Source organism: Rhinatrema bivittatum, chromosome 2 (assembly GCF_901001135.1).
Source record: "Rhinatrema bivittatum chromosome 2, aRhiBiv1.1, whole genome shotgun sequence".
Lineage (NCBI taxonomy): Eukaryota > Metazoa > Chordata > Amphibia > Gymnophiona > Rhinatrematidae > Rhinatrema > Rhinatrema bivittatum.
This window is the reverse complement of record NC_042616.1, coordinates 736,853,247-736,866,174: the sequence shown is the minus strand read 5'-3', so window position 1 is coordinate 736,866,174 and position 12,928 is coordinate 736,853,247. Positions and strand designations below refer to the sequence as shown.

At 44.1% G+C, this 12,928-nt stretch overlaps 1 protein-coding gene across 1 annotated transcript; it reads left to right on the top strand.

Moving 5' to 3' along the window:
- The first annotated feature begins 2,685 nt into the window (after positions 1-2,685).
- LOC115086276 (transmembrane protein 74-like) lies at positions 2,686-3,678 on the top strand. Its single transcript, XM_029592715.1, has one exon. The coding sequence runs from the start codon at positions 2,694-2,696 to the stop codon at positions 3,489-3,491; it is 798 nt and encodes a 265-aa protein (XP_029448575.1). The 5' UTR covers positions 2,686-2,693; the 3' UTR covers positions 3,492-3,678.
- The last annotated feature ends 9,250 nt before the right edge of the window (positions 3,679-12,928 follow it).

Genomic DNA, 12,928 nt, shown 5'->3' with positions numbered 1-12,928 from the left:
TAATTTATTATGGACTTTTCTTCCAGGAACTAGTCCATACCTCTTTTAAACCCTATTATGATAGTCACTTTGATCATCTGACTCTATAAATAAACCCCTCCAAACCCCTCCCTCTCTGAGTTGAAAGTGTCCCCTCTTTCAGAGGTGTATATATATATATATATATTGATTGCATGGAAGATTGTCTCTGTACAGAGTTTCTATCTCCCATATACACACACACACCACATGTGTTAAAAACAAATGATAACATTATCTATATGATATGGTAACTCTACAATTTGCCTAACTATGCCCATTTTTTTTTTATTGTGGGCACTATTTCCACTATATTTATAGCATTTTGATGAATCTAGGCCTCTGTTCTTTTCCCTTACAATGTAGTTATGTTGTGACTGAATGTTCATTAGATATGAGCCCACAAATCATAATTTTTGATCCTCAACCCTGCACATAATCTGGAGATTATTGTGTAGAATAAGTTTATCAGAGCTTAATCATAGTTTACAATAATAACAACATGGAAATCTGGGGAAAATGGCAATATCACAGGATTATTCAAGGATTTTGATTTTTTTTTTGCATGCTGTCATATCTTATTATTGCTCTACCTCTTAGTAGCACCCATTCAAGCATTTGAAACAGAAGATAATTAACTCTTACAAAGCAGGGGAAGGCTATAACAAATCTCTGTTTCCAGTTAGCAATTTCAACTGTCAGAAGCATTGTTAGAAAATGGAAGTTATATGTAACTTTTGAAATTAAAGCAAGGTCTGGAAGACCAAGAAAAATCTCTGGTAGAACTGCTCAAAAACTGGTCAAATTTGCAAAACAGTACCCACAGATCACTGTAAATGACCAGCTGAAAAGTTTAGCTGACACTGGAGTAGCTCTCTACAGGTCCATAACACTATGCTGCAAACAAAATGATCTGCATGGGAAAGTTATTAGAATGAAATATTTTTTTTGACCTCATCACCAAAGCCATCATTTAATGTATTATTTATTTGTTTTTGTGTTTGCTTTTTATTTTGCAATTCTTATAATCCTCTAAATCAGACAAAGTCTGGCCAAAGCAGCATACACATTTTTAAAAGTTGTCCAAACTTTAGCACATTCCATATTCATAGTTTTATTATTTTCAATCTATTAAAATCAGCAAATAAATATAGTAGTCTTGCATTAAAAATTGCAGCACAGAGGTTATCTCAACTTCTGTTCACTTAAATATTAATTAAAATATAAATTTTGACCAGGGGTGCCTAAACTTTCTCCTTCAACTGTACATGTGAAACAAGAATATTCCTTTCCTTTCCCATCTTCCCTCTCCCCCCACACTCTATATTCACTAGGGATGTGAATCGTTTTTTGACGATTTAAAATATCGTCCGATATATTTTAAATCGTCAAAAATCATTAGGGCCACGATACAATAACAATTCCTCCGATTTATCGTCAAAAAATTGTAAATCGGGGGAAGGGGGAGGGCAGGAAAACCGGCAGACTAAAACACCCTAAAACCCACCCCCGACCCTTTAAATTAAATCCCCCACCCTCCCGAACCCCCCCCAAATGCCTTAAATTACCTGGGGGTCCAGCGGCGGTCCGGAACGGTCTCCTGCAATTGAATCGTGTTGTCTTCAGCCGGCGCCATTCTGCGCGCCATTTTGCAAAATGGCGGCACAAAATGGCGGCGGCCATAGACCAACACGATTCGACTGCAGGAGGTCGTTCCGGACCCCCTGGACTTTTGTCAAGTCTTGTGGGGGTCAGGAGGTCCCCCCAAGCTGGCCAAAAGTCCCTGGGGGTCCAGCGGGGGTCCGGGAGCGATCTCCTGCCGCGAATCGTTTTCCGTACGGAAAATGGCGCCGGCAGGAGATCGACTGCAGGAGGTCGTTCAGCGGGGGTCCTGAACCCCCGCTGAACCCCCGCTGAACGTGTTGGTCTATGGCCGCCGCCATTTTGCGCCGCCATTTTGCAAAATGGCGGCGCAGAATGGCGCCGCCATTCTGAAGACAAAATGGCTGAAGACAACACGATTCAATTGCAGGAGACCGTTCCGGACCGCTGCTGGACCCCCAGGTAATTTAAGGCATTTGGGGGGGGGTTCGGGAGGGTGGGGGATTTAATTTAAAGGGTCGGGGGTGGGTTTTAGGGTGTTTTAGTGTGCCGGTTTTCCTGCCCTCCCCCTTCCCCCGATTTAGCTACGGACCGCCGCTGGACCCCCAGGTAATTTAAGGCATTGGGGGGGGGGTTCGGGAGGGTGGGGGATTTAATTTAAAGGGTCAGGGGTGGGTTTTAGGGGGTTTTAGTGTGCCAGTTCACGATTTTAACGATTTTCACGATACTCTAAACACCCAAACGGCGACGATACGATTCCCTCCCCCTCCCAGCCGAAATCGATCGTTAAGACGATCGAGGACACAATTCACATCTCCAATATTCACCACTCATAAATTATGTTTAATATCATTGAATATTTCCATGCTTACGTATAAAGATACTTGATATTTAATCTCATTCTAAATTATTTTGTTGTATCTGTAAACGATCTGGTCTCATTGTTTATTGATCCTACTGATTGCTGTTATATTGTGAGTAAAAAGTACTATGCTTTATTTTGTTTTTGTTATGTTTTAACAGAGTACCTAGAGGATGACTTAATTTGGCATTACTGACTGAATATATTTTAAATGGCTTGTATGGAGCTTCTTCATATCAGTAAAGATGATGGGAAACCTGATGTATGCAACAACGTGGACTGGAGTTTAAATAATTGCTATGAACATGATGAGAAAGTTGCAACATCTGGAACAGCCTTTTGCCATGAAAGTCAATGTATATCCTCACATTGGGTAGCCCCTAGTGATGATCTCCACAACTCAGTTCCACTGCCTCCCCCCTTTGAAGTCTCAGACATCAAATCTATCCAGCATGGTTACTTAAAAGGAAAGAAGAAAGTCTGCTGTGCTGAGGAATTGGAGACCACCTTCACTTACTTAGATGAAAATGTCAATGTTGGACTTGTAAGTCCCCCACTTTCTATCAGAAGCTGCCAGGTACCTCCCCATGATGGCTCCTATAGAGAAATTCAGCTAGAAGGGACACACGATCCCTCCATGATTTCTGATGATGAAACTATATCTGAAGCTTCTGGCAAATCTGTAGATTATGGGTTTATTAGTGCAGTAACATTTCTGGTAACAGGGATCGTACTAGTTATTCTTTCCTATGTAATACCAAGAGATGTGAATGTAGATCCAAATAGTATATCAGCAAGAGAAATGGAACACCTGCAAAAGAAAAGTGCTTACATTGGAGCCCATTTGGATAGATGTGTGATTGCTGGACTGTGTCTTTTAACCCTGGGTGGGGTAGTGCTATCTACTCTATTAATGGTATCTATGTGGAAAGGAGAGCTATACAGGAGGAACAGATTTTCAAACTCCAAAGAATCTGCAAACTGTACGGTTCCTTTAACTTCAGAATGAAGGCTGGCACAAATGAAAATATCACAGAGCTGTCACTAGCCGAGGAAGATACACTTACCATAAATAATTAGTATGATTGTGATTTTATTACATATTTTTACTAAAACAACTATGCATTCATACATTTTTCATGAAACTGTTACAAGGATTTAAGTTAAACTAACTACTGTAATGTTGGAGTCTATTTAACCTGATGGACCTTCTGCTTCTATAATTATTATTGGTGAATGACATGTACAGTTTTCTAAATAAAAAAAAAGAATTCAAATTATACATTGTAGATTAGAATTTCTAGGATAACAACATTAAATACATTTTGATTTGCAGCTTTGGTTGTCTTTATTTAGATACTTTCTTTCTTCATTGACAATTGCTGTGACTCCCTTTACCATGTCCCTAAGAACTGCCTCTGTTAACATTGGAGGGAAGGATGGCAGCCTGCCAAAAAAAAAAAAAAAAAAGTGCCTCTAGCACAGGGGTGGGCAATTCCAGTCCTCGAGGGCCACAAACCTGTCCAGGTTTTAGGAAATCCTAATGAATATGCATGACATAGATTTGCATACAACTGAGGCAGAGTACATGCAAATCTCTCTCATGCATATTCATTAGGGATATCCTGAAAACCAGACTGGTTTGTGGCCCTCGAGGACCGGAATTGCCCCACCCCTGCTCTTGCAGGTAATCTTCTGTCTTTCTGCATCTTCCCCTGAACATCTGCCTTTGTTACCACTCGAGAAAAATAAGGAGGGACTGCTGCTGATCCTCTGCCCCTCCAACCAAGGAGCTGCCTCAGGCAGCTAATCCTCTGCTGCCTTTCAATAACTATCTCTGTTGTTACTAGAGGGGGAGGGGGGAGAGGAAAATGCAGTTCCTCCACCTCTCCCCATAAAGGGCTGTATCCAGCAACTGATTCTGTGCACCCCTCCACCTCCTCCAAGTAGGAGAGGGAGAGATGGCTGCCAATCCTCTGGCTCTCCCCCACTACCACTAGTAAACTGATCTTCCACCTCCCTACAGCCTCCCTCAAAGATTTGTCACTCTTACTGCTGCAACCATTTCCTCTGCCACTTCTGGCTGGTTTTTGCCCACCCAGCCTAGAAAAACTTTCCTCCTTCTTCTCCCCTGAAAAGTTCATGCAGGGACTTGAAGGCAAGAGAGGGCCGGTCCATGTCCATCCAATTTCTGTGAAAGCCACATGCTGTGGGGACAGGAAGAGCTGGCTAATGATCCTCTTTCTCCCTTCCCTGCAAAGCTACCATTACCAGGAGATGGAAGACAGCAAGTAAGGGGGACCGTAAGGGGGAAGACAGGAGTACAGAACATTTTAGACGGGAGAAGGAGAGCTGAATGCAAGAATATAGGGGTGAGAACACAAGAGTGACTAGGGGACAGGAGAAAGTACTGGAGGAAGGAGTAGAAGAGAACAATCTCAGGAGGACTAACAAGGGGGAAGGAGGGCAAGGGATGAGAGTGTAGGAGGGTAGACACAGAGGAAGGCAGAAAAACAGAGAGCCTAGAAGGAAGTTGGAAGAAATAAGTAAAATAAATAAGAGAAGAGGATGCAGCAAGAGAAGTGGGGAGAGAAAGCACAAGATGAAGGGGAAGAAGAAAGGGCTGGGGAATAAAAGAGCACTGGAGAAAGATGCAGAAGAGGAGGAGAGAATGAGGATAGAATACATAGGAAAGGGGTGAAAGGAAGCACGAAGAGAGGGAAGGCTCTTGGTTACATGAATATCTACCTCTTAGAGATTTACAAAACTAAATACTCCAGGGATCCTGTCCCCAACATGTCAGAACTGTTCTTCTGGCTATCTGGGTTCCTCCAGACCCCTCCAGAAGCAAAGGAAACATCACGTAGTTTCATGGCCTAGACATGGTCACAGCAACCCAAAAGGCTTTATTACAGCTAATTCTTAATCTTGTAGCACATATTGGGCCCATCAATAATATATGAGAATCCTAAAATTAAGAAACACAATGATTTCCTTAGGGAAAATAGTTTACTTACTGGAACTGGAAAGAAAACCAAGTAGTAAGTAACTATTTTCCCCAAGGAAATCATCTTAATTTTAATTCATATTGCTTTTCAAAAAAATAATTATCTGGCTAAAGTCTAGCCAGATACAAAAGAGGCTTTCTGGGGACAAACCTGGGAGGAGTCACTTTTCCTGGTAACTTAACCAGATAAGTGGCGATATTCAAACTTATCCAGCTAACTTTAGACTTGCTGTTGAGCAGGTCTGAAGTTAGCCAGTTATTTTATCTGGCTAACTTTAAACTTATCCTGGTATATTCAGCCTCATGGCTGCATCACTGAATATCTTAGCTAAGTTTTCTGTATAAGACTTATCTGGCTAACTTAGGCCTGGATTGATAACACTGATTTCATCTGGAGGCAAAGGAGAAGGAGAACTATAAAATTGTCAAATTCTTGGGTTTACCTAATAGTTCATGTACTTTTGCAAACACTGCAGAAAATGTGAAGGGCAGTTATTGGTTGAATATTATAGATATTAGGTACTTATCTGGGAGAGTTATTGAAACTGTTCTTGTTCGATGAGAAGTGAAGATTTTGAGATTTCAAATCTATAACCTGTACAATGCCTATCTAACCAACTGGACACTTTGGGGTAATGACTCTCCTGCTTCAGTTGTACATTGGTAATAGTAAGTAATAGAGTTTCTGTTGGTAGGGAGTAAGTCACTGTAAGATGTTATCCAGAGTAAAGACTGGTAGAGAAAAATTGTTTCACTTCTTCCGGCTGGGTCCTCTCAAAGAAAACACCCAAGCAGTCTTCCAGGGACAGAGAGGGAAGGCAAAGTCTTTTAAGATAAATAAGTCAGAGGAATTCAAGGCTGGATTCCAAACCACAGTTTTCTCAAACTTTATTCAACAACTGAAATGTTTGCAACCTTTTGAATATCACATATAAAACAAATACTATTCTTCACAACATAGAAGATTATGAGTATTCAACCTTCTCTTGTACCTCTTCCCCACACCATTGTCTTTATTCGTGCATTAAGACCCTGGAGCTCAGCCTGCTTCTGAAGTCCTGTGCCTGCAAGAAGGAACAATTCAGAGAACGCTACTCGGGAAATGTTGGATGTTAACACCTACCTAAACTCCTGAATGTGGCTTCTCTCCTGAATGCTCCATGACTGCTTGCTCCTCCCCAGCACTGTCTAATCTTATATAAGCAACATTTTTGCACTAGGCAAACACAAACACTGCTGACCTGGTGGACACTCAAGGAAAAAAAGTAAATACACTTTATTTATCTCAGGAAACAATTATTTTCACAGCTTTTGCACTCCCCACTGCAGACACAATATTTTTACATCTTCAATACACTTCCCACAACCGGCATTCCTGGAACTTTTAACACGCCGTTGCATAGCAATTTCTGTTACAGCTTTATACACGACCCACAGCTAATACAACACTTTTGCAAATGAGACCCAAGCCAGCGTTTACGTCACACGTTGTTGCTACTGCAACTCTCTCAAAACTTTCAATGCACTCATTTTTCATTATTCCAAGCCAACTTAAGACTTCCTCATAATCAAAAGTAATGAAACCTGGTATCATTATTACCTTGAATCCTAACTGCTAAGCCCCCCATCACTCCTTGAGCAGAATTCTCTTTGTTTCTAATTCGCGGGTCCTGCCTTTATTCCTTTTTCATTTTCTCTCCCTCTTTGGTATCCCCCATCCTTTTCCTTTTTCTGATTTAGATTGTTCTATTCCTCCATTGTTCTCTCTTTTTCTTTTAGCAATTTATTGTTATGCTTTCTTTTCTTCCATCCCTCTCCTTCTTCCTTGTTTCCATAATTTTGTGTTAGATCTTTTGAGAAGGGGATAATAATTGTAGTCCCCTGGCTGGGGCACATAAAATACAAAGAGCGGATTCAGTATCTGTGTGAGCCGAATGCTGGTCTCTTGGGTTAGGGTTCAAATGGAGTTTGGGTCAAACAGATGGTATAATGGACCTGCACCCAAAAAAAAATCCTCTACCCCTCCTGCCTTTATTTGGGCTGGAAACAGAGAAACCCTCCACTTGGGTAGCTCCTGTGCCAGTCTCTAAAGTATGTGCTGGAAATTAATATTCATCCCAAATAACGTCCATGCCAAGCTATATTCCAAAAGCAATTCAACTTTTAATTCTGAGTAACCAGCATAATGATTTGTACAAGATAGCAAAAGATAGATAATGAAGGATAGACAAGATTACTAAGATATTTAGAGTTCATAGGCCTTCACAGTGAAGATACAACTTTAAGGTTATCAGACAATTATCAACCAGTGGCATAAAGATCCTAAAACAAGAAGCACTACCATACTCCTCATTCCTATTACTGTGGACATATTCACTTACATTTCTTTAGTACTTCACCAGTCCACACCTCACCTTAAGTTAGGATAACATCCTCGCAATCCATATTATTAGCTTCAGCTATATCAGGTACTCCTTAGGTCCAGTACTCTGGACCTAAGGAGCACTAGGTGGAATAGGTTTGTGAATGGGGGGAGGACCCATTCAAATTCAGTGCCTCCCTTTGAGGGGCCTGGGAAAGGTTGGCCCTCTGGGATGTTTTATAACAGCTCACTCCTAAGACTATGGAGGCAGTCGTGTATAATTTTGGAGAGCTGAACTTTTCAGGCCCAGTCAGAGAGAACACAGGCTAACCCAGCCTGGGATTCCTGACCACGGTTGGGAGGGTGGTCTTGCCAGTCTACTCCCTAGCTGGTTTGGATACTCCTCCAGGTTTTTTCAGGATTTTAAGCTTTTTGTGGTTGGAGATACCTCGGTCTTTCTTGGATTCAGAGCATGGGGACCCCTTTGTCTGGGACACCCAGGGATAGAGAAGACTTGCCCCTGGGGTGGTGACCTGTTGAGAGGAGTAATTCCAGTGTTACATTCTGTTAAGGAAAAAGGGACATTATGTTAAACCATTCAAGAGGAAGATTTTTGGCTGTCCCTTCCTGCCTGCATAGAAGCAGGGTAAGAAACCTGCTTCCAGGGATCCTTCCCAATGGGGTTCTGAATGAAAGTCAGAGACTGAGATAAATCCAAAGATAGGAAGAGAACACCAATCCGGAAATGTCAGCCCCTGGGGATAGAGAAAGTTTACTCTCTGAGAATTTTTGGCCATCCGTGAAAGGGGTTTTCCTGCCCAGCTTAAAGGTTGCTCTGCCTATCGAGACCTCCATCTTACCTACCCCAGGAGGGTGGTAGGATCCCTTGCACTGTGAAAGATTCCTGCACAGATAGAGGCAAAAGTTGTAATTGAGAAGAGAAAAGACTGTGGTGCTGGAACCTTATTTATTGTGCCACTTATCTTATACACTAAATTTAAGTTTGGACACTAGCCCAGTGTATCCAGCAGCTTTATTGGGGCACACAGCACACAGGAAGAAGGATAACCAAGAGGAAGTTAGCCACCTCTGCACTGGGACCTGAAAGGAAACCTTTCCTCCCAAGCCAAAGGATCCACACTCTGAGAAAGGAGAAAAAGAAAAGTGCTAGTCAGGGTTCCTTCCCCAAAGAACTTACAATTAATTTTATGGCCCCACACATGCAGGCCACACATACTGGGATGGAGTTATATTCAAAAGCCATTTAGATGGATCACCTTAAAGTTATCCATGTAAATGGCAAGTTTTGATATAGTCAACCTCTTATCTGGCTAGATTTTAGCTGAAAAAGTCATTATCTGGCTAAAGTCTAGCCAGATAGAAAAGAGGCTTTCTGGGGACAAAACTGGGAGGAGTTACTTTTCCCGGTAACTTAACCAGATAAGTGGTGATATTCAAACTTATCCAGCTAACTTTAGACTTGCTGTTGAGCAATTTTAAATGGACAATTTTTATCTGGCTAACTTTAAACTTATCCTGGTATATTCAGCCTCATGGATGCATTACTGAATATCTTAGCTAAGTTTGCTGGATAAGACTTATCCAGCTAACTTACTTAGGGGGTCATTTATCAAAGTGCTATTAATGCGTGCGAAAGCACCATAACATTTGGTGTGATGCAAATGAGAAAAAGGGCAGGAATTTTGGCCAAGGCTCTCTCTCTTAATCACACAGACCAGTGTGATTAAGAGAGAGAGAGAGAGAGGGAGAGGGAGATACTAGCCATAATGCCCTCACACTAGATAGGTATTTATATCTCTATGGGAGGCCCACCTAGTAACTTGAGGTGAGGTTTAGGTATTAGTGTAGGGGTTAGGGGTCACTTTGATGTTCAAAGTGAGACGTACAAACAGAACAGTGCTCGCTTGTGAAGATTTGATGACCTTCGGAGTGAAGAAACTCACCCAAAGATGAGCTTTGTGCAATGTTCTCACAACTTAGCTTGATGGACTCTCTACCTGGGTTGTATATAGGAAATACAACAATTCTGGCACTTATCACAAAGTGCAAAAAAGGATAGCACTTCACATAGGTATTATTGCAACAAACTGCCTATTACCATAAAACACACCCCTTTTCCTATCACATGTGATATTTAGTGCATTTTGATAAACCCAGGCCTTAGCCAGCTACTGTTTGTCTGAATATCTACTTCTTAATATGTAACACAGCTGCTTATTTGTGACTGAAAATGTTTGTTTGGAAAGCTGATGCGGCAGGTGTTGTGTTATGGTGTTTTATTTCTATGTGCTAGTGGTCCAGCTGATGTGGCTGCTGCTTGTGCCTCTGTGATTTGTGTCTATGTACGTAAGCTGTGTCATAGCTTTAATTCTGTGTGCTGCATGCAGCTTTATGTTGCATGAAAAGGAAACAAGAATAGAAAAGCCTCTAATCAAAATGTAAGCATTGATATAATGGAGAATTGTGGAAACAGGCATTTATATGCAAAGTCATGGTATTATGTATTAAGACTGAGTGCACACAAGAAGAATAATCATTAAGTAACCCAATGTATGATTTACTTTAAAAAATATTAAGGAAATACATTTCAGAAATATTAAAAGCATAAGTTACTGCAAGTAAAGTAGCAACATCTGGAGCCTCCATGAAGGATACAGAACACATTTATTTGAAATGCATCAATTAAGTGTTATGCTCAGGCTTGTGGACCCTTGGCCGACAAGAGGATGATATACCTTTCGGAGGGTCCGTAGGCTCTCTTGTCGGGTGGCGAGGCAGAACAGGAGGCAGGGCCAGCTGACCCTTGGCACTGGAGACTGAGGTGAACATGGAGGCGATGAAGAGACGAGATGAGGCACTGTGTCTTCACCACTGGTGGTCTGCGGTCCCCCCGGGAGGAGCCCGTAGGGACCCGACCACTGGGACTTAGGTGGACCTAGGGAGGTCAGGGTAATGGTGCAAAGGCCAACTGGAGCTTCGCCCTGGAAGCCCGCGGTCCCCCCAGGAGGAGCCCGTAGGGACCTGGGCCGCTGGGACTTAGGTGGGCCCTTGGAGACGGAGTCTTGAGGGAGTCCTAGGTCGAGTGCCAGAGGGTCGTCGCTCACCAGTCCAAAGTCATGTACCAGAGAATCACCGCTTGCCAATCCGAAGTCAGGAACCGGAGAATCACCGAAGCCAATCCGAAGTCAGGAACCAGAGAATCACCGTAAGCCAATCTGAAGTCAGGAACCAGGAACACCAAGACAGAACAGGAACGGGATCCAAAGCTTGAAGACTCACCGAAGCAAGCAGACTAGACAGCGCTAGGGGACGTTGCCAAGTCGAGGAATGAGCAGAGGAAGTCTCTCTTTATACTTCCTCTGCTCCAGCTCATAGGGAACAGATGAGCCTAGTTAAAGGGATCATGTCCTTTTAAGGCTAATGAGGAGGCGCGGCCTCGAGCCTAAAGTTGGCGGCGGCCATCTTTGATTTTGTCCCACGGAGGAGAGATGCCGCTGGACGCCGTAAAGGGGAGCAGTATGGCTCCCCCTGCAGTGAGCAGCTCGGGAGGCCGTGCGGGGGCGACGGCCAGGATTGGAGCCCTCCCCCAGGGCTCCCATGGCGCAGGAACGCCGCGGCTAAGGTAGGGGGCCGCGGTCGGGGGTTCCACGACCGCGGAACACAACAGTACCCCACTCTTTAGGGCGTCTCCCAGGAGGCCTGGGTTTAGCTGGATGGTCCTTGTGGAACTGCTCCAGCAAATTCCGGTCCAGGATATTAACCAGTGGTTCCCAGGAGTTCTCCTCGGGACCGAAGCCTTCCCACGATATCAGGTATTCCCATTTCTTCCTGCGTTTCCTTACATCTAGAACCTCTCAGACTTGATAGGTAAGGTCATCTTCAGAGGCCACAGGTTGTGGGGTTGGAGGCATGCTGGAAGGCCAAGACAAAACCAGAGGCTTCAGTAGGGAGACGTGGAACGTGTTGTGAATCTTGAGGGACAGAGGGAGACGAAGTTGATACGAGACAGCACCCACTTGCCGGATGATGGGAAATGGTCCGATGAACTGCAGGGCCAGTCGTGATGAGGTCAGTTTCAACCAGATGAACTGCATGCTCAACCAAACCTTTTGGCCCGGCTTGAGAGGCGGGTACGGCCTTCTGTGCTGGTCTGCATATCTCTTAGCTGCCTGACCAGCCCTGATCAGGGCGCATTGCGTGGAAATCCACAGGCGATGCAACTCATCGACGGAGAGTTGAGCTGTTGGAGATGCAACCGTGATGGGAACAGGCAGTGGCGGGCGTGGCTGCTTCCCATACACTATCTGAAACGGGGAGGACCCCGTAGCGGCTGAGATATGGGAATTCAGTGCAAATTCGGCCCAGGGCAGCAGGCTGGCCCAGTCGTCCTGTTTTTCATTAACATACAGACGGAGAAATTGCTTTAGGGTCTGGTTCGTCCTCTCTGCGAGACCGTTGGATTGTGGATGATAAGCGGATGTGTAATCTAGGGTGACGTCGAACTTCTGGCAGAGGGCCTTCCAGAATTTAGAGGTAAACTGAGGTCCTCGATCAGACAGGATGCCTTTAGGCAGACCATGAAGCCGGAAGATGTGCTGGACGAATAGCTGAGCCAGCTGTGGTGCTGACGGCAACCCTGGTAAAGGCACGAAATGCGCCATCTTGCTAAAACGGTCGACAACCACCCATATTACTGTGTTGCCATTGGAGGGTGGCAGATCCACCACAAAGTCCGTAGCCACATGAGTCCATGGTTTCGCAGGGGCAGGTAACGGTTGGAGTAACCCAGGGGTTGAACTGGAGATCTTCTTGTGGCGAGCACAGGTCTGGCAGGACTCCACGTATGCCCGGACATCCTTATTCACCTTGGGCCACCAGTAGTACCGGCGCAGGTGCTGCACCATGCGGGATTGCCCTGGGTGGCTGGAACATCGAGAATCGTGGGCCCAAGCCAGCACTCTTCTCCACAAGTGCGGCGGAACTAGGGTTTTTCCAGGTGGGATGGTAGTGGTAGCTGCCAGGTGGATCCGAGATGGCTCAATGATGTACTGTGGTT